Raw genomic sequence first — 22,913 nt, forward strand, 5'->3', positions numbered from 1 at the left:
TCATTGTGTCTATACACGTGCATGGATTTACTTGCACCAATAATCTGTATTTTAAACCATCGCGATAATAACTGTTTACACGTATAAGTACTGACTGTCCCGCCAATCTCATTCTTCAAGAGTAAGCGAGACGCTACGTTGCCATTGTATGGTACTATTTGACAGATCGTGAAAATCGGTTGACCTCAAAATGAATCTCTACGCGGTTTAGTTCGTTTTTTTATCGGCAGGTTCGCCACAATCGTTCTAATGCACAGGCGCAAATATCGCACAGTCCAATTGTCGCGTGAAAATTCAGAAGCTTCTGAACGTTTTTAATCCATGCATGCAATCTTGCATCTTGCACGATAATACGTGTTTACACGTTAGTTTATGGTTGTTGTGGCCGTTATAATACATGCCGTTACAGACCTACAAACTTATCTAAAGAATGGATGGGGGAGCCACTGTCGAAAACTACCCAATCAAGACTCGCAACTGGACAGAATCTGACATCTCGAATGACGTTTTCAAAATCGCGTCCACATGGCAGTTCGCAGTTCCATTTTTGACCGTTCTTTAGATAAGTTTGTAGGACTGTAGCAGTAAATTCATGCACGTGTAAACGGGGTATTATGCTTAGTTATTAATCAGTAAATGCAATTCCCATTCGAGCACTTACATTGTCAATAGCTACTGATACTTTTATTATCTTGTTTATGGTTGCGCGTTTATTACCTTCTATGTACATATTGACACTATTTCGTATGCATCGTACACTGTAACGACCGAATTTTACTTCAAATCACAGAACGTGTCGGGAAAAAAAAACGCATATCGACTTTTCACTTACCTACATACACGCTTTAATTTATTTGATTGATTGTAGTGGACATTGCCGCTTTTAAAAATGTACCACATTGAGACGCAGCAGTAGTAAAAAGCTGCTCTAACGAAACGCGTTGAAATGTCGAATAGTGCTTAGAATTAATTACATATAAATATAACCAATGTATTTCAATAAAATCGAAAAATGGTTATTAAAATTTATAAATAATACCTACATTCAAATTAATCTAGATAACTTCATTAATTACGTGATAACTATGCTTAAAGTTGTTTTAACGCAATTTACGCGTTGAACATAATGTCAAAATGTGTTTCGTGTTGTGCGATGTTAATCTCTAATCTAACGTGTTTTAATAATGGATGTGAACAAGAAAATAATCTGTGTATACATAATATAGGTACTCTTGTCAATATGATGTACATATCTAATTTTATTTTACATAATTGTATTAAGTAATTTAGTAATGATCACAATCTGAAAATAAAGCACTTGGCACACTGAAATTGTACATAATGATAATACTCGTACATATAACGAATTATCCAGATTTCATTATTTAATTTTTTGATGGGTGATTTTAGGGGTTACATGTAAATTTTACGTAACATTGCACAGTTCGCCGTGAGCTTTCTATCCGAAAGAGAAGACCATATACTATACGGTCTCCAATTTTATTAGATTCAATATGAGTATTAATTAAATTTCCATGTGTGATTTTGGAAAAGTTCATGAATTCAAGAATGAAAACCTAAACTAACCTAACAAATAATCCAGTATATCGGTTATTTTCAAAATTTGTTTGCTGCTGGTTTCCTGTAAAGTGTAAACCGACAAGAACCGTGTTTTATTTAGACATGATTGTATGTCGGTACTATACGACCCAAAGAGGTTGGACGGTCTTTAATATACGGCCATATTTCCGATACAACATTTCACGGTGAAGTGTAATACGGCCAACTGTATACGTACAAGTTTCTGTACATGGATTTTAGGGCATGTAGCTGGTAATAATATAATATTATAATACCTATTCTATACACTATAAGAAAATCTTTTGTTACAATATTCTGAACCAACTTTTTTTTTTATTACAGATAACCCGTCGTATTTCACCGTGCCAAAAGAAGAGCTCTTCCATCATCATTGCTCGAGCATCTACAATCGCCGCGCTGAAAACATGCGCGCAAACAGCACCTCAAACGAAAGCGTCCTATCATCATCAATCATCAACATCAATTGTTCAGCACACAATTCCCCAATCAAGAATCACTCTCCCAAAACAGACAAACGAGAACCAAACGTCCGACCGAATACCCTTCCCATAAATGAATATCTCGTACCAAACGGTGGAGCTTCTCCAAGATCTGATCCAAACAAAAGAAGCTTTAGATCTCTTCTCAGATCTTTTTCCGCCAACGCTGCATACTCCAAAGATACCCAGTCAATTATACTCGGTGAACCAAGACCTACAGATATAGCTCCTCCGAATCATTCAGCTCATTTCAATGTTCGTTCAAATCGTCGACCTACCCACAGCAGAAATATATCCTTGAAATCCAGCGCGGAAATAAAAACAATGGAGTTACAACAGAATGCTATGAGAAGAAGAAATCTTGAGTTTAGTGCACACGACGAGTCATTCCATACCATGCCTCTATCGGGGAAACGAAGACATTCTATCGGTGCTTATTTGAGTAGGGATAGGATTGCCGGGAAGGGATTGTTGAAAGTCACGTCTGTTCCGAGCCAGGTGCCGAAGATGGTCGCGCCGAAGGTGACTAATGACGGATCACCAGTGTTTGTGACGAGTGTTTCTTCTGGTCCCGAGAAGTGTAATCCTGTCACCACGCTGCACGTGATGGAACCTCCTCTTCCAATCAGCACCATTAATGGAGCGGGAGCGACGACGCCGAGGAAGAAGCGGCCCAGAGGGCAAAGCATGAAAGGTAAGAGATTTTATTATGGCTAAAGCATAGTCTACGTACGAGATCGGCAACTTTTGTTCCGTAGAAGACGCAATACAACATTTGAAAATTGCCATGATTACATGGATTTTTTAACACGTATGAAGCAAAACAGAAATCTTAGCCCTTTTGTATTAGTCATAATTCGTATGGATTAGGCACCATAAAATGAGAAAAATGTGTTACCAACTCGGAATCAACTTAGAAAATTATATAGTTAGTAGCATTCCTCCTTTAATTTGTCTTGTTAAAATTTGCTGCTCGAAGCAACGTATGGAAAATTTTACTGTTTTTATTAACTATCAATTTTGAAAAAAACACATATTAAAGAAATAGGTATTTCATGTATTGCCTACACTTCGGATAGACTACTTAGGTACCTACTTCCGCATTGTCAAAATCTAACGGGATTAACAAAAATAATCAACAAGCTTTGCTGTACAGTTCACGTGGAAATATTAAAGGCTTTGACAGAAACAAAGTGAGCAGTGCGTAGTAGGCGGTGATATTCAATAATCATTCCTTGTTACTGCAAAAATGTCCTTCCACGTAAAACTCTCGCCACTTTAACCGAACAAAAGGCTCCGTTTAACCTTGTGGTCACCCTATTACTAAAACGATTTCAAGTCGTTTTCGTAAGATTTTACGAATTTTCGCGGAACCCCTGGCACAGCTCGCGGAAACCAGGTTGGGAATCACTAATAAAGGAGTGTATTTATAAGATATGAGTTTTTATCATAATTTACAAGATTTAATTAGGGGAAAGATTCAAAGAAAATCTAGCATTATTCTTGTCAAATGGCCTTTTCTATCTCTTCTGACGTCTGGTGTGTTTGTACTGAAATATCTTCCGACGAGGCACGGCACCCTTGGGTACTGCGTTGCAGATCCCCGACTATGTCATCTACTAATATTTAAATCTTATTTACATAATTTAAAATATAGATGGAGTGATGAAACTTACAGCACTTGATTTTTTAATCCACTACTTGTTCAATCAGTTGTTTTATGATTCGCCAATAGATGGGGCTGTTTCTATCTATAATAAAACAGAAGAGAAAAAGTAGAGACATTGGTTTCAGATAAGTTTAATTTAAAGCTGTAATTATTAAAATGTCGTTCAAAGAAGTATCGTACCTACAAACTTTCTTTTTTCTTGGTTTTAATGCCAACATTCTGTCATAAAGAGTTTCATAATTTTATGTTTTATTTGTATCATTATTATGCACGTAAATTATATTGTTATTACATAGATACATTTTAATTGTAATTTAAAAAAAAAGTATTTGACTAATAATAATAATTAGTAGTTAATTAAACCAATACAGTAAATAAACGCTGTCATCGTTGCCTGTTGTAATTATCTTATACAAACAGGAAAATAAGATCTGTGTCATATTTATAACTAGATTTTTTAACCTTTATATTGTCATAACCACAAACGCGCAAGTCAAAAAACTTAATGTAAACAAAACAAAACTTCGCCGCCGCAATATTTTCGTAGATATTAATAGACTTTTTAATCCAGACGCATCTTTACTCATAATTTCCTCGAAAGCTCGCCTGATTCATTCTTATGTCTATCTATCCCCCCACACATAATAATATTTCCCCAAAACTACACTCACGCACAATGGTAATGTTTCCCCAAAAACCCAGCTGATAATAATCTGGTTTTTGTTTGGTTTGTCGTTCCGTGGGGCGTGGACAACTCTTTTTACAAATGGATGTGATTTATTCACCATTCCGTCGACGTGATTTTAATTTTAATGACTCTTCAGTGTTTATTATCACCTCAAATGTAGGAATTGATTTATCTCCTTGTTCATGGTTGATTCTTTTGAATTTTTATCGTGTGCCTGAATTAAATTACAGGGTATGAGTATTGTTGTGTGTTAGCTGTTTTACATTCTACCAAGCGTACGGAGGGAGGTACTAAAATTATCATAAAAAACTCGAATAATATATTATAATATATTATAATAAATTTTGTATGAATATATAAAATAGGTTATCTACAATGGTGTCAAATTTAATAGGAAAGACATAACAAGTACCTATAAGTATACACTCGACATAATCGAATAACCCCGGATCGATTTCGTCCCCTCTAATATTATGATATTTTCAATCGATAATAATATCTTATTATAGTATTTAGATATGTGGAATAAGTAAGAATTATTATTATATACTTACATGATTTGGAAACACCACAGAAAAATCCAGCAACACTTGCTCATGCATCCATTGGATTCTGGTCAGTGTGGTTTACTTATTTAGCTACGTATTTTTTTCGACTTATACGAGGTATAAATGAGAACTCTGCCATTCTGAGCAGTGTTGACCTGTGTGTCCCTGATAGCTATCTTAGAAATAAGGAGCATCAGTTGTTTATTCTCCCAAGGTGCAGAACCAACCTTCCACTGGTAATTCCAATTGGGAGGGCGGTAACTATGTTCAACAAAATTGATTCGGGTGTTGATAGGTATATTCCATTTTCGTGAGGTGAGTTTAGATGGACGCTGTGTTATAAATTCTTAACATAGGGTCTCATTAGCAAACTCGGTGTAGGTACTTCTTTGAACTACTATAGATGTTTAATTAACTATTTCTTTTATTCAAACGAATAATTCACAAGATTTTAGAATACATCATTCTGATTATTGAACATTATATAATTTAGAAAAACACTAACTGAGAGAGTATATCACAACCAATAGAAAAAACTTTTTTGAAAAAAGTAAGCCAACCGGTCGGGAATCGAACCCGGCATGTCCAACGGGTAAACGCCCCAAACTCGTCGCATTCAGCCATTATGCTACGGAAGACATACTAATGACGACTAATATTTAAGCTATTGGCTATTAAATACCTACCACTCAGCGCTCTTCGAAATCATGTTACTTCGGTAGGTATTTAATAGCCAATAGCTTAAATATTAGTTGTCATTAGTATGTCTTCCGTAGCATAATGGCTGAATGCGACGAGTTTGGGGCGTTTACCCGTTGGAGATGCCGGGTTCGATTCCCGACCGGTTGGCTTACTTTTTTGAAAAAAGTTTTTTCTATTGGTTGTGATATATTCTCTCAGTTAGTGTTTTTCTAAATTATATAATGTACTATAGATGTATAATTGTATTTTCACTGCGTTTGTATGTTTATAATATGTTCCTTTTTTATATTTTCATTTTTATCCATTTTATTACTTTTCTTTCTTCTTTATAATACCTCATATCATCATGTCATGTTGTGAACGTCTTAAACATATAATTTATAATGTCCAGAATATGTAAAATAAATAAATTGAATTGAAATTGAATTGAATAATTCCTATCTACATGTAAGTCATGTAACTGAAACGCTTTACAAAGTTTACTAATATTGGAGACTAGGTTTTGTGGTTTGGATCATTGTACCAATAATACTAATAGGTGACATACTTGACTTGATTGCTAGACAGCGTCAAGATCTCTCCAAATTTTAATCCTATCGTATTTGCACTTGTCGATCCGCTACTGGGTGATGGCGTAGGTAGAGCATGCGACACCACAATCTATAGACATTCAACCTTATTAGTAAAAAATAATCATTATCAACGTCAGAAGGTTGGGATATGTACCTACATATTTTTTGGTAGAGCATGTGTGATGACTGATGACTAAAAATATGAGAATAACGGATCCTCCGGAAACCAAAATACTTAAGGCGATGTCTTTACCTACCAGAGGCACCTAGCGGAATAATACGAAGCTTGCAATTTGAGACATTTTTTTGATTTTTATAAAGATATAAATGTGTATAACTTGAAATCCTTTTCCTTTTTATTTATATCAAATCGAGCTTCAATATTGGGACCATACCTAAATAAGATTTGATATAAATAAAAATGATTTCAAGTTATACACATTAATATTTTTTATAAAAATCGATGTTTTTTAAAATGAGTATAAAAAATATTGAAACTATGAATTAGTCAAAAAACTAAATTTGAATAATAAATATGACCATAACATATTATAAAATGTGAATTTCTCAAAGGACACCATCTTATTATTACATATTATGTAATAATAAGATGGTGTCCTTTGAGAAATTCACATTTTATAAAAAAAAATTCAACTGTAGAATAAAAAAAATGTTTTCCGATCAAAAAAATGTCTCAAATTGTAAGCTTCGTATTTTTCCTCTAGGTGCCTCTAATATGTAAAGACATCGCCTTAAGGGGTTCTCAGGGTCAGGTTCCGGTTCTATTTTCAGCAGTCTGGTTGATTCAAATCATTAGTCATATTATAATGTGGAATCCAACTAAATATTGTATCAATGAATATGTCATCCCATAAAATCATTTTTTTTATTTCATTGTGGAATTAATAAATCGTCTTTAATTTTAATGTATCTACATATTTTGATTATTTAACCAACCTTGTTATTGTACTGTTTTATTTTGTTTTCAATTTAAATGCATAATAATATGAATTAAGTACTGAAGAAATATTCTGTTGGCCATATTCTAAGAAATTAATGGAGACACAAACGAATTGCGTTGTAAATAAATGATAATAAGGATTAATTGATTGCGCACAGAAGCGGATGTCTTTATTTATTGTGGATGCAATTAAAAATAATTGCCAGTTTTTAATATTAAACCCTCTTTTTCAGTATTTTACATATTACTATAACAATATACCTAACTGTTATTTATTCAAAGAAAGCTGTTGTTTAGAATAATCTTTACGTATACATTTATATAAGTATATCATAAAAATTATATTGAATGAATGAATATATTATATTAGTTTGTAATAATGTAATAAATAATAATACACCAACTTGTGCTTTGTAATTTTATAGCAAATATTTGTGGTGGCCGTAAGATTTTGTACGTAGGTATATACGACGGTTTTCAGAAGTCCACGGTTTATATTATGTATGAATATGAAAAGAAACAAAATTGATTATATTATTCGGAGTTTTTAAATATATTAAATTAAAGCTGTGAAAATGATTCTCATGTTGACTAATGATTAAATCAGCTACAAGCCAGTCTCGCAATTTTCCTACAAAACTAAAAATGATCAAAAACACGCACTTTCGAGGAGGAAGGAAGTCTATTCTTTCAGACCGCGCGCAAATAAAGACCGCTAGACGAAAGGCAAAGACTTGGTATTCAATTCAGAGCTGGTTTGGACTTGGTGTTATCATGTGGGGAAATGTGCGGAAGTAGTCAATGTGGTGTGTAGCCATAGCCAACCATACCCTGCATCTACGCACAAGTACAGTTTCAATCGAAGGCACATACCTATTCCTACTACGTGGATGTAGGTATAACTAATTTTTCAATATTTGGCAGTTGACCATTATTTCGTTTTTTTCCATGCTTTATAATCTGATTTGGTTGTTGGCCACCTCTTGAAGAGATTTCTTATTTTTTTTACTAGTCTATTAGCCAGTTGCACATTCTATTTGGTCTACCGAGGTTGCTTATTGGAGGTTGGTAAGATATGGTAGGTAACTGAAAGAAAGTCCTAGGACAGCCATATTTACAAGACTTGAATTTTGTAGAAAATTCTACTGTCTCGGTAGTTCAGCGTTTTGTGGAAGGGATCGTTTAACATCGAGTTTAACGCGAAAAAATTAATGAATATTTATAAAAATATTGTAAGAATGTCTGGCTTTTATTCATTTATAACTTCAGGTTTTGACATTGTGTGAGTGTGTTTTTTTGTTTACTAAATGTGTGTAATCGTTTGTATGCATTGTGTGCGTGAAATATACCAAATTATTTGAAGCCTTTATTAAATTGTGTTATAGCTCGTATAAGTGGAATGGCTACGTGCCATCTGGTTGACCAAGTCTAAAATCACTTTATAATTTGCCAATAGACAGATTTAGTTGGACAATTATATATTTTTTATAGAATATATAAATTTAAGTTATTAAGTACTTAATTAAAATATGTACGTTAATACGAAATTAAAATTAAGAGGGTAGGCTTTAAAATTTAAATAATCGCCTCGCATGAAGGTTTGACACTGAGGTCCATGGTCTGGATCCAACTAACACATGTGAATTTTACAGACAAGGGGTTCGAGCTATTGTCCCAAGACCTCATAAGCGGACATTTTACCACTCGTCCATTATTTTAATACACATATTCAATAATTCAAATTTATTTTGGCAGGCAAATAATATGTCAATTTAAATAAGTAGCATCGATGAGCCGGTAACATAACTCGCGAATTTACATAATGTTATGTTTTTAAATGTTTCGTGGGACCGGCTGAATTTTAAAAATCCCGCCTTTTTCGGAAAAGCTTCGCGAACTATGATGTTGCGCAGCTTATTTTGCATTCAGGGCAGCTCATTTAGATGGCGCCTCGAGCTTTCCTAAGAGCTAAAAGTCCTTGGCCATCTCTCTTTGAAAACATCACATTGTCCAGTAATGCAGGGTATCTCAAGTCATGATTACAACTATTATAATATTCTTACATAACGATTTAACAAACTAGTAAGGTCAAAGGCAGTAAATACCGATTTGCAAATTTATAGTAGAGCAATATGAAATAAGATATTTGTTTCATCGGTATACCTATCGCTCATGAGAAAACAATACCTCGTATGCCACAAAACACGAGATGAAGAAAACTCTCTATAGTCCTGCATTAAAAATTTTCATTTTTTGTATTTCACTATTAAGATTAATAGTAGAATACGAAAAATACGTGATACATTTGATGGAATCATAGAGACTATATAGATTTTTATCATCTCATGCAAAAAAAAAAAATTCATGTGGCATACGAGGTATTGTTTTCTCGTGAGCGCTATATTTCATTAACGCTACACAAAAAAAAATTATAACTTACTTTGTGATACGCATCTGCGCGATGGAGCGACCAAGTGAAAGAGCTGACTGGAGGCACCGTCTATTCTGCCCTGAGAGAAGCGGAAGATCGAGAAGGATGGAAAGTCTTGGTCGCTCAAAGGATGGTGAAATTTAAATGTGGTCACGATCCTCAGCCATGAGTGCACGACCAAGAAGAGATACAAAAAAAAGTTATAACTTACTTTGTGATACGCATCTGCGCGATGGAGCGACCAAGTGAAAGAGCTGACTGGGGGCACCATCCATTCTGCCCTGAGAGAAGCGGAAGATCGAGAAGGATGGAAAGTCTTGGTTGCTCAAAGGATGGCGAAATTTAAATGTGGTCACGATCCTCAGCCATGAGTGCACGACCAAGAAAAGATACAAAAAAAGTTATAACTTACTTTGTGATGGAATAAGTCTTGCTGACGGGATTTTTGGAACGCTTAAAATAGTAGTTTTGAATTTTGAAATTGAAGTTTCATTAGTTAATGTCTTACTTATTTACTTTACTGCGCTACAAATCATTCAAGCCCATGGCCGATAACACAACCGTTCTCCAGGAATCTCAAACCTGAGATATCTCTCTCTCTCTCCAGTAGCCTCTCTGTATCCCTCCTAACATGATCCCCCATCTCCTCCGGGGGCGGGTGACCTACTCATCTGTGTCTTTGCGCCCTCAAGACATTGAATATATTGTGATTTGTCCAAATACACATTTCATTTTATGAATAATGTTTTTTTTTATCAAGAATCCATCAATTCACTAGTGGTAGTAGTTAGTTAGACCCATTAATTGACTAGAATAGCAGCATTGAGTCTATAGATCTTAATACGAAGTCAAGAGATCATGGACCAGTTCGCCGCATTAGAATTTGCAACTATTTTTTATTGCTACTCAACCTGCGTCCATGTCCGGAGCATACATAGGTCGGTTGAAAACGCGATATTTTTTTACCATGCCATTCGCACGGTAGATTTCTAACCGTATAAACCTTCTATCTATTTATTTTCTACATCTATGTCTGCATCAATTACTTAATATACGTGCTAGAAACATTCAAATGCGATCAATGAAAATAATAATTTGTCAAGCAGGTTTTTCTTATTATATGTTTTTAGGTATTTTTTAACTATGTTTTATTACGGTCTTCGATTCGGTGATTGAACACTCCTGTTAAAAGACACTGTGACTACTTTATTCGCGACAAATCATTATCGGGAGCTCGTCCCGCTGACGCCGACACGAAACTGTGACAGACTTTGCTACCGACTTTAACCGTCTCCTCAGATGTTGTCAAAGACTAAATTGAAAAATATAGGTATCTCTTAACTTAACAAAATAAAATGTACCTACTTAAATAAATTGTTTATCAAAAACAATAATATACGATAAAAGTTTACAGACATAAATAAGACTTACTCACTCGGTACTGGGTAGGTATGGAAAAATGTTAAATTTGTTTGGGTAAATATTTTCTAATTTTAATCAGTTAGGTTATGGTATATTTAGAACTATTTTTGTTGTATAATGATTGTTCAAGTATAAATTTTGTATTTTCCAGTGTGAAGTTTTTTTCTTTGGTTGGTATTCATAATTTATTTATCTTTGAGTATGTATGGATAGGCCACGGGGGTTGTGGAAATCTGCCTGTGCCTGCCCATTCACTAGAATAATCAAAAGGCTGTATTTTATTATTTTATTTCGATCAAATTGAGTTGTGGAAATGTTATTGTTATCAACTAAGAATAAAAAATAGGCAGTTAAGGTGAAGTCTTTACTCAGCCTTTCTAAAAGAGGCACCTATCGGAAAAATACGAAACTTGCAATTTGAGACATTTTTTTTATAATTTACAATTTAAACTGTATTAATTAATAAATGTGTATCTGAAAACATGAAAAATAAAAATATATTTTATTTCAAGTCACAGATAAACTTAAAATTTAATTGTAAAAAATGTAATAAAATGTGACTTTGTTGAATCGGACCGTATCTTATTATAACACATATTTTATGGTCATATTTATTATTAAAATTTAGTTTGACAAATTCATAGTTTTAATAATTTTTATATCTATTTTAAAAAACATCGATTTTTATAAAAAATATAACCGTGTATAACTTGAAATCCTTTTTAAGTATATCAAATTTTATTTAGGTATGGTCCCAATATTGAAACTCGAATGTATATATCGTTATGTTGTTCGGCTTATTTTACGAGCCATTGCAATCGTTTGATTGACATAACATTTTTTTAATATTGACAATGTCTGTCTTCGTTGGTATTCACAAGAGTCCAATAGCGATCCCCCCTTCGTCCAGCATGCAAAACTTATGACAGCTCCTCGCCCATGCATAATAACAAAATGTCAGTCATTCGCAAACCAAGTCTTTGCGGGCCCCATACAATAAAGCACATCATTCGTCTTTCTTTGACAGCGGTCCTGCTAATCTATGCCCGCGAGTGCATTCGCGAATGCCCGACCGGATATCCGCCATTTGAATAATTTTAAAATTCGAATCGTCTTGCTTTTTTAATTTCGATATGGCTACAAGACAATATTCGGGTAAAACCACGTACATAACATGAAAACGTTTTGTATTTACTAATATTATTCGAATTTCTCATGATAAAGTTGTTTGTTGGGCGAGCCTGTATAGACTGTATATACCTATACAAAAATATTATTGTTTGCCTTATGATAATATTAATTAAAGAATTTTCCATTGATAAAGTGTGGTGTATCTTTCAACGCGTAACGTTGTTTTTTAATTCTGTTATTTCAGTTTATTAAAGTCATCGCTATAGCACACATAAAATTTTGATAAACAATAAATTCTTTTATATTACTTGAATTATCTATCATTGCGTATTTTTTCATTAGAATGTGTATTTATAATAGGTACATAGAGTCTGTCTTCTATAAGCTGGCGTGCGGTTTCCTCCCCCGCTTCAGCAACCATCTCGCTCCCTCCCATTGAAAACTTTCAACAATTGAACGCGATGGCACAATGCTTTCCGTGTGACGTGTACGCCAGCTTACAGAATACAGACTCTACAATAAATACTGAAACAAAAATAATGCCATATAATATTATAATAGTATGGTTCAAAGTTACTTAAACTATAATAAAAATGTATTATGGAAACAATTGGGTACCAGTGTTACTGCTCCTTCAGTAAAAAATATGTAATTAAAATCGCAGAGGTGCTAGTAAGACCTAAATAAGTGTTTCATTGCCAATAACCTTCCAAGGTTCTAAACAATTGTTAATTTCTTAAATTACATTTAATACAACGAGTAGATAGTGTGTTCAATAATGTACAATGAAAATGAAACTAGCTAGTCTCTTCGGGTATTTCAGGCGGGAACTATTGATTGCCACATTCATTCATTTAAACAGAATTGTGATCGATACGTTTACATTGCAAGTAATGTGAACTTTATAGACTTTTTCATAGTTACACGTAGGCGGTGGTTTTAGGAGCTTTTCACGTCCCACGTTGCATTCGCGAACGCGCTGCCGGAAATCCGTAATCGGGAGGTACAAAAATCCGCGGGAAACGTGACACTGCCAAAACGCTCCATGCGCGCATGTTATTACGGATAACCATAAAACAATAAGTCAATAAAATATTATACACGATCGGACAAAATAATATAAATTCCTATTACGTCTTGGGGTGATCACTGATCACATGTCACGGGTTCAAGATTCTTCCGGACACTTTTTGAATTTAGAATGCTGACTTTTTTAATATTCATAAATAATTATTATGGCTGATACAAAAAAATAATATATTGGTATCTAATGTGAATATTGTTTATTGCCATTTTGAATATTTTAACATACCTAGCAATTATATTTAAAACTCTTAAGATAAAATAATATTAAATTTAAATCTCATCTTATGAACAATGAATAGTTGATTGAACTCACATTTTAAACATTATGTGCAATGTAAATAATAAATAAATTATGAGAAGGTGGAGAATAAAAATTCTACAACATCAGGACAATCAATTCCAGGGGTGGATTTGGGAAGAGGGAGGAAACATAATTTTGTAGTTCGACTTGGGTACATACTTCTTAGGTCGATATAATTGGGAAAAATTATATCTGGAAAAAGAGGGCAATACAGCTAATATTTTTGCTACGTTAAACTGTAAAGGTAGGTAGCTACCATTTTCATGGAGTTTCATGAAATCATTCAGATTAACGAAATGACTATTTTCAATTTAGGAGCCTTTCCGTCAGCTCTATCTATATTCTATATCCATCTGGTAGCCCAAACAACTGAGGGATGTATCTATAGTCTAAGGTCAGGGGTACCCATAATAATATAGGTAGGTATGCAATTCCTGTAATAAGACGTGTATTCCCAAAAAGGAAAATGACCCATTTTAATTATCAGTTTTGAACGATATTGTCAAACAGTTGATGTTGTGATCGAGATTTCTTGGGAAATAATGATATATTTTGATTCTTGTTTTTTGAGATTTTTTTATGAAATATTCAAGATTTTTTTACCACATAAATATTGTATTCATTGAATATTTAAATCTACGTACCTATAACTATAAAAAAATAACAAGTTTACTGAAAAAATACTAAGAATGAAAATCATCAAAAAAAAACTACCGACATTGAATCCCAGCGGATTTTTTCCATATTATACATATACACAAATATTTCGTTCGCTTAAGAAGACTTACTAGAGAAAAACATCTCGAGAAATCAATATAAACCAATATCGAATTCTTGAGAATCATAATAAATACTTACTAGAATCGTAAATTCTCAAATTTAGATAGGTACACGAAAAACGGTTTAGAAATGACAATCTTTATCGATAAGTTTTGTAAGATTGATAAAAGTGATAAACAATACTAAAATTTTCCAATGGCATTGTATCTAAACGAAACAATTGAAATTTAGTCAATCTGTCAACAAATTGAATAACGGTGAACTTTGAACGCGGAAATTTGAATCACGCTTGCACTTATTGACTCCTAGTCTTGCATAAAGCGCAGTTCTTATCTATGGAGTTTATTAATTTGATAAAAGCAGTAATGGTATCTGTAACAATACATATTATTTCGATGTGCCCGAAGTCCAATGCCGCCGCCTCGGGATCAAGCCCGGGACGTCGCGGTCCTTATCTGTCTGTAAACCCCCCTCACCCATCTTGTACCGCACCGCCCGTTAACCCCCTTCGTAACGCCTGTATGCTCTTCGTAGAACTGTAGAAGCAAGAGTTCTGGCAAACTGCAGGGGTCACAAACGAACGCGTCGAATGAATAATACTTTCATTAATACATGCATTTCTGAGAATTAAATTGATAGATCGTAGTTTACTCTATTGACCAAACATCTGATTTTCTATTTTATGACTCACTTAATTAACCATTTTCAGCGTAGAGAATGGATATAATATAATTTTCAGATTTTTTAAATTATGTGTTACAAAAACAATAGTGTACTTTGTACATTTTATTTTGAAATATCTATCTATCTAGTAATAGTTGATCATAATTAGCAATATCGAAACATTCGTCTTAATTTAATTAAATTATCAAAGAAGTAAAACATCTTTTTTATTTTAATTTTAACGGAATCAAGCGTTTTCAGAAATTTATTTTTATTTTATTAAGCCAATTGCATATTTTTAATATAATCATTCCTGCATAATATATCTAAATAACTAATTATTTCGCTCTATCAATACATCAGCACAAGGCTGTGATATTTCTCGACTTCGTGCCATGTCTTGGGCCTGTTGGCATATCAACGAAACAACACGTTGACGGTCTTTCTAATATCTGTAACAGGCTGACGAAGAATTGGCCATGACGCTGGGTTCCATGAGGTTCATATTTTATTATAACATAATAATAATTGCATTTTATATTGAATACATTTTTTGTTCAGTTACAATAAATTATGTAAGCTCACTTTACCGGAGCGGCAGGCTTTGGTAGAAACGTATAGGTATATTATTTTATTTATATGCACATATTACAATCACCCTACTTTGTTTCGCGTAGTTTACACTTGAAACTATAATATAATATAAATTGGTATGTTTATTCATTTCAAACAGAGAATACAAATAATGGGAAGTAAGATATCTTCTCGGTGTGGTCGTAATAAGTTTTAAATGTCGACAATGGAGAAATTTGGGATACACTTAATTAAACACGTTAAATAATATGTTATTTTCAATATTTACATAATATGTGTCGTACTATACATTAAAGTTTATCACGTAACGAAACGCGCTTTCAATATTGGCCATATTTCAGAATACTCGCGTAATAATCTGAGCCCGGCTTTAAATCATTGGTCCGGCGATATGCTATTATATTTATATCTAATTAATATATTCTGTGAGTACCTACGACGAATGCGTACTGAACACTAATATAAAATAGAATTATTACCGGAGTTTTGTAGTTTGATCATACGTCGATCTCTACCTCCCTCGATCTACCTCGATTATTTTTAATACTATGAAGTTAGCATTTGCTTATTTCACAATCATTAGAAATGTATTTTAAAATACAATAATATGTAGGTAGTTTCTAAAAAATACAAACTAGTTGAGGATCATGCTTCTGACTAAATAACACGTGTTAAACAGCAGACAGTAAATAAACTTTAATACAAAAAGTACACAAAGATGAGTATCGCTTATGACTCGCATAGCAGAAAAAAGGTACACATATTAATAAACATGTCAGCGCCAGCGAAAAGCTCGCTAATAATGATATGACGCACAAATTAAAAATAAATCGAAGTTGTAGCGCGGCTTATCGAGTTGGCGTCCGCTGGCGGTGGACTCTTTGCCGCTAGTTTTGTATGCGAGTGCTTGGAATCAGTGTCGGTATTATTTTGTACACAATGTGCAACCAAAATGTTCGTCGCGGCGATGTGTGAATAATCGCGAATGTTAATTGATTGACATTTTAACGCAAGTTAATTCGCACTAAAGATAGTTATTTCAAAGTTAATAGTGTTGATATTTCTTCAGTAAACAATGGAACCTAAAGGTAATTAAAGTGATTTTATCTGTCATTCTTATTCTTATCAATCTTATCATAATATTAATCTTGTAGTCTTGATACAATGATATTAAATTTATTCTTGGTTGGAGAAATTGTATACCTACTTACTATTGTTTGGTACATATGTGTATTTTTAGTGTAATTAGGTATTCGCAGTCTAATCGGGTGTAGGTCGGAAATGCTAAATAAAATCAATGGTTTCTGATGTAGCAAGAATGTAGCACACGGATTTAGTGAAAAATATCATTTTTGTTTTAACGAAACCTGCTAGAGTGTGTTGTAATAATAATTAAAAATATATATTCTTAGTTAAAATTCGTTTGATTAAGTCTTTTTAATTTGATGTCAAATGAATTATTATCAAATTCGATGTGTTTTTTAAAAAATCTAAGTACAGTATATTATTATACATTCTTAATTAAGGACCTGAATAAAAAGACAAATTTAGAATCATTTTTGCTTTATTTAAAGTCTATATTTTCAAGGAAACATGATTAGGTATCTCAAAACATTTAGTAGGTACGTTTTGGAATGTCATTCGTATTTTTATTGTAACAGCTATTTCGGCTCTTAGCCCATCATCAGAACATGATTTATTACACTAGTATTGCATTAGGCTGAATATACCACCCTATTAACAACATGTTATTGTAAAACGTAACCCTTATTTTTCGACGTCTATGAAAAACTCATTTCGATTGATCCAACGACATACATAATCATATAACCTAATGTAAACAAGATGCTGTACCTATGATCAACACATAAACAATTATAATTAAGTACCAATATATTAATGTAAACAATATGACAATAAAGAGAGCCAAGATATTGGAAATTGCATATCAACACAATGTTATATTATTCTTATCTTTTCTTGTAAAAAATATGTTAACTTATGTATCCTACAACATGAAATGCAATAACTAAGTATTGTTATCGTCTTATGCATTTATTTATAGTCGTCTTTATACTGTTATCAACTTACTTTCAAAGGGAAAGTCTTGTTTTAAATATTTTATTTGAGTTACTAATATTATATTATGTTGGTGATGTTAGTGTACAAAGGAATACATACATAAGATTATTTAAATCCAATTTTAGGTGAAGAATTCGTAATCGAGAAAGTACATATTGTAAATATTAAAATATCTAGTAACGACCTAGTGTCCTAGCACGCTGGTCTGCTTGACTATGAAGGTGTTGTAAAGCTATTTATTTTTTGTTGGAGTAGTGCCAAGCAATGGGTGAGGGTTCAGTTCCCAGCACTACGTATAAGTCACGTTTGTTTTCTTTAGTGTGTAGGCGGGGGGCCGCAGGGCAAATGCTTAGAAGCAAATCCTCGTAAAAATATGTTCATATAAATTCCTCTCGTTTGAGTCCTGTATGCTCCGTTTAGGAACGAAAATTGTAATTAGTATTATTGTTTGCTTTTACATAATGTCAACACGACAAAATTATCCATGCCATATTATAAATTATAGTGAGGTAATCTCAACTAAACAAATTAAACTAAACTAAACAAATGCAGTTTTGATAATATAATATTTAAAAATAGAATCTCTTACAATGTTGTAATTCATAAAAATAAAAGCTAAATGAAGTATATTATAGTAATATACAATAATACCCAATGTCTCATAAGTATAGATACCTACCTAGATTACATATTTTATTAATTACAATTCAGGGCCTTCTACGCGTTTGTCTAATTCCCAAACCTTCATCAGATTTTGAACGGTCGTCCAATGTGGTTTCTAATTAATTATTAATCCAATCAGATCTCCCAATAGAATTTATACTCGCATGAAGGTTTTTTTTACTATGGTAGACGAAGTGAAAAAAATGTGCGCCGTGAATATTATGTTGTCAGTATGTTTGTGTTGTGATTCATTTAATATTGTGATGGGACGACGTCCGCTCACCGCCATTGTTCGACACAAAGAAATTATTTAAAATAATAAAATTATGTGCGATGTAGAGGTACATACTTCGGGTACTTATGTATCCAAATGTGTAAACTTCAATGTGAAGAAAATATTTAAAAAATATAATTTTTTTCCGTATTTATACTAGGTATTATCTATTTGCCAAAAAAATATCGGTAACATAATTTGATTCATTGTATTGTAATAAATTAACCAGAAACCTGTCGTCGTACAGGGGTTGAGGCATGGCCCCCACATACTGTAGCGGGCCCAGTGACGTCCCGTGGGCGTAAGCAGATTGATCGTCGCTTGGGGGTGGCAGTTACTCGCAGGGCGGCAAATCGAAGAGAATCATTTGTAATATATAGAAATAGCTAGGTGATATAGAAATTTAGTGCTGACAACGCGCGTTTGCATTAGTTGGCCATTAGATATAATTAACATGATATTTAAATGTGGTAATTAATTAGTAATTATCTGATCAGCAGTAAATGTGTTAACTTAGTAATAACGAAAATATCTTTTCATTAACAAATTCAGCTCACTGGTTTTTTCGGGTTCGCGATATCTGGTTTACTGCCTTTGCCCTTCGACGTCCTCGATGACCAGAAACGACACGTGCAGATTTGCGAATAATTAGTCTGATATGTTGTTAGTAATGGATCCATACAGCACATTTCTTAGATACTGCACTCATGAAATGATGGTAAAAATACTATATAAAAAATGGGGCGGCATTTTGGCGCTGCCTAGGGGCGGCATTTTATCTAGGGACGTCACTGAGCGGGCCCCCTACCTATCGCCAAGGTTAAAGGCAGTGTGACGCTCTACAGTAGCGTTTTCCAAATGGTGTTTACGGTAAAATTAAGGATATTTTGTGTATTTTTAATTCTAGTATATCCACTTGAATTATGGAGTTATCAAAATAAATGACACAATTAAAAATTATATCGCACAACACAAAATAAAATAGCACCTTTTTTACTATTAGAGCAAATTTCTGATGTGTGTTTATCTCACTTATTTGGTGGACTCGCCACGCCGGGGCCCCCATGAGCCCGGGTCCCCAGGCTAGAGCCCTGTCACCCCCCCCCCTTTGTGGGGGGCCATGGGTAGAGGAATGAATTATTGTGATGTGGACGATCCGGGTTCAAACCCCCGCGGCTGCGTTAAGTACACGTGTTGATTTTTATTTATTGTAATGACGTATGTATCTTGATATACGTAATGTATGCGTGTTTGTAATAAGTAGGGGATATGAGTAGAAATGGCCCATTTATTTTTTGGTAAATTGTTTGTCCACATTATTTGCTGACAAACTACTGAATCCCATAACGTGGATGTCACGAAATATATTCTTCCGTGTTATTTAGTAATTATTCCTTGAATCAAGTTTGGGAAAAAATCAGAAATGGACAGTATTTATTACTTGCTTTCAATACCACCGATTTTGACCGGGGGTTGAAATGTCTCTGGCCCGGAGGCCTGGCGTGGTGGGACAATTAGATAAATGAGATAAACACATCATCATGTGTGTCGATACTCGATAATTCAATAATTCATGTGGATGTAGGTACCTATTGAAATATATTAAAATTTGCTAAAAAATAAATATTCTTAATTTTACCTCGACACCATTTAGAAAAAGTTACGGTAGAGCGCCATACTGCCTTTAATATTAGTGATAGGTAGGGGGGCCTACCAAAGGTCCTGGCCTGGGGGTCCACTTAAGGGTGTGGGGGCCATGACCAAGATAATCAAACATTGTAGTTAGAAATATTCATTGTTTAAAAAAATCCCGTCCAAAATCAATGTCGAGAGCTCCTTAGTTCTTCCTTCCAAATTGTTTTCCTTCAGATCCCATCGAATTTTTCACAAAAAAAAAATCGGTCCAAAATCGATTTCGAGAATTTTCTTGGCTTGCCTCCCAATTTTTTTTCAGATTATCGTGCTATTTATTTTTGATCTACATTTTTGTTACTTAACTATAAAATAGTATACTTAATGACTGTATGTAACACTATAAAATAAAATAAATCGGTCTCACATTTACGGCTCCCTATCCGGCTGGTCTCCAATACTTTGCATATTAAATATGCGATGAGGTAAGTACGCCACTGCATCTAGATTGTAGAATCTAGGTCTCTAAGATGAGAGAATACAATTAATTGCAATCAATGCCTCTGCACGGGAATTTGAAAACTTCAATTAACATATTTGATGGATATTTTTTTTTACTTTATCTAAGTACTTAATCTAAAAATAAACATAGAATTTAGAAGAAAAAAACAATATAAAATGTGCGGTTTTTAGGAAAAATTATTTTTATTAGTACTTACTTACACACATCTTATATTTAATTATTATTTAAGTTTTTTAGAAGGTCACAAAATGATTTAAAAAATCTTAGTTTTACCGTATCTTGTTACTAATTAATAGAAACATGAATTTTCTAGAAAATATAAATGAATGTAACTTGGAATCTTTTTTATTTATGCGTGCTTTGGTGTTGTGACCGCATAAAAGCTCGATTTGATAAATAAAAGAAGTACTTATGTAAGTAATAAAAGTACACATTTTTATTTATTATAAAAATCTTATTTTTTAAATTAAAAACGAATACGTTAAAACTAGAAACTACCTTTGAACATTAACAACATATATTTATAAAATACTAGTATAAATCTTGTTTTCCAAGAATTACCTACCTATATAGTTTTTTGTTGTTGTACCTACTGTTGTATTTTTCAACCAGAAAATAAAATATATACTTATTTTAATTTTCTTAGTTGCGTATTGATTGTTTACAAAAAAAGTTATCAGTAAAATGTATAACATTGCCGTTTTTCCAGAAAACGTTACTTTCAAATTATGTATGATTACTTTGGATATCGAAATACGTTATGTAATATTAAAAAATGTAGTAAATACGTGTTACAATATGTATTAAAGTAGGTGAATATCATCGTAATATTATTTTTCAGACAATCTTATGCTTTAATATCCACCTAATCTTTCTTTTGGCATATTAATCTTGTGACTGCGAGATGAAATATTAAATTTAGCCATAAAGAAACATTCCGATTTATCTTCACAACGCACAGTTTTCTCATAATATTGTATTTTCCTCACTTTATTGAAGCGGTCTCATTCAGAGATATCTATTGAAAGTTTGAGCTCAGAAGAGGCAGGTTTATAAAGATTTAGTATGACGTCCTGAATAAGTTTATGTATTTAAAAATGGCAGTCAACAGTCATGGTAATAAATGTCTATAAAAATGTAATAACTTTGGTTAACTTCGATTACTTTGAAAGCCAACACAGATATGCTTGTGCATATTAATCAGAAAAATAGACAGCCATTATTATGTAGCCTTGAAAGGGGATGTTCACTGGTAGCTATTTATGTAAATATACTTTAGCGATAGTAATTTATTTTATTGATATAATTGATGTCACTTACGTGATATAAAAAAAAAATCACAATTATGTATTGTAGTCTTGTAGGTACACATTACGTTGAAAGATATGTACATAATTATAGTAGATAGGTACATATTGTATTGTTTTTGGGTTATCTTTAATAATTATTATTGTATTTCGTAGCAAAGAAATTAATTTGGTCGCACCTAGAGTTGGGTATTTCCCGAGAAAATCTCAATCTCGAGATTCGGGATTTCCCGAAATGATGTAATTTTGAATTCTCGAGATTCGGGATTTCCAGAAAAGAATTCTCGAGAATTCTCGAGATATCGGGAAATTTTAAAAAAAACCTGTAGAAATCCTAAAATCAGTGTAAAAACAGACAAGTTCGAAAAAAATATGTTTTTTATTTATGTAAGAAGACAAGCAAAGTAGATGTAGAAAAACAAAAATCAAATCATTACTAATTAAAATAGAATTTCAAAACACACAGACTGTCAATCGCTGTGTCTGACAGTCGCGTACGCTTTTGAGACACAAAATTCTCTGGTGTTGGAAAATTGCGCTCATTTGGAGTCGACGTTGGCTTAATTATGTTAAATGCACCATCAGTCTTTGAACGTTTTGTGTTTTCTGTCCACTTTTTTCATATAGAAAATCGTTTTTTCAATTAATATTTGATAATAAAGAAATCCCGAATCCCGAGAAAAGATTCTCGAGATCCAGGATTTCCCGAAATGTTTCAATTCTCGGGATTCGGGATGGAAAATCTCGAAAATTTCTCGAGAATTCCCATCGGGAAATTCCCGAAACCCAACTCTAGTCGCACC

General features: G+C 33.2%; 1 protein-coding gene across 2 annotated transcripts in view; it reads left to right on the forward strand.

The window, feature by feature from the left end:
* Positions 1–911: 911 nt before the first annotated feature.
* stumps (DBB domain-containing protein stumps) overlaps positions 912–22,913 on the forward strand; it is a 55,806-nt gene continuing 33,804 nt past the window's right edge. Inside the window, exons 1-2 of one of the 2 annotated variants that reach the window (XM_085958450.1) lie at positions 912–1,226; positions 1,924–2,775. In XM_085958450.1, coding sequence (XP_085814576.1) covers positions 1,127–1,226; positions 1,924–2,775 — 952 coding nt within the window. In that variant the 5' untranslated portion in view covers positions 912–1,126. Of the gene's footprint in view, positions 1,227–1,923; positions 2,776–16,518; positions 16,718–22,913 lie in introns of those variants that run through there. The other variant, XM_085958461.1, reaches the window with a different exon arrangement.

The sequence above is a fragment of the Rhyacophila brunnea genome, unplaced genomic scaffold, assembly GCF_057557595.1.
Source record: "Rhyacophila brunnea isolate RB1 unplaced genomic scaffold, BYU_Rbru_1.0 scaffold_11, whole genome shotgun sequence".
In the NCBI taxonomy this organism is placed as follows: Eukaryota; Metazoa; Arthropoda; class Insecta; order Trichoptera; family Rhyacophilidae; genus Rhyacophila; species Rhyacophila brunnea.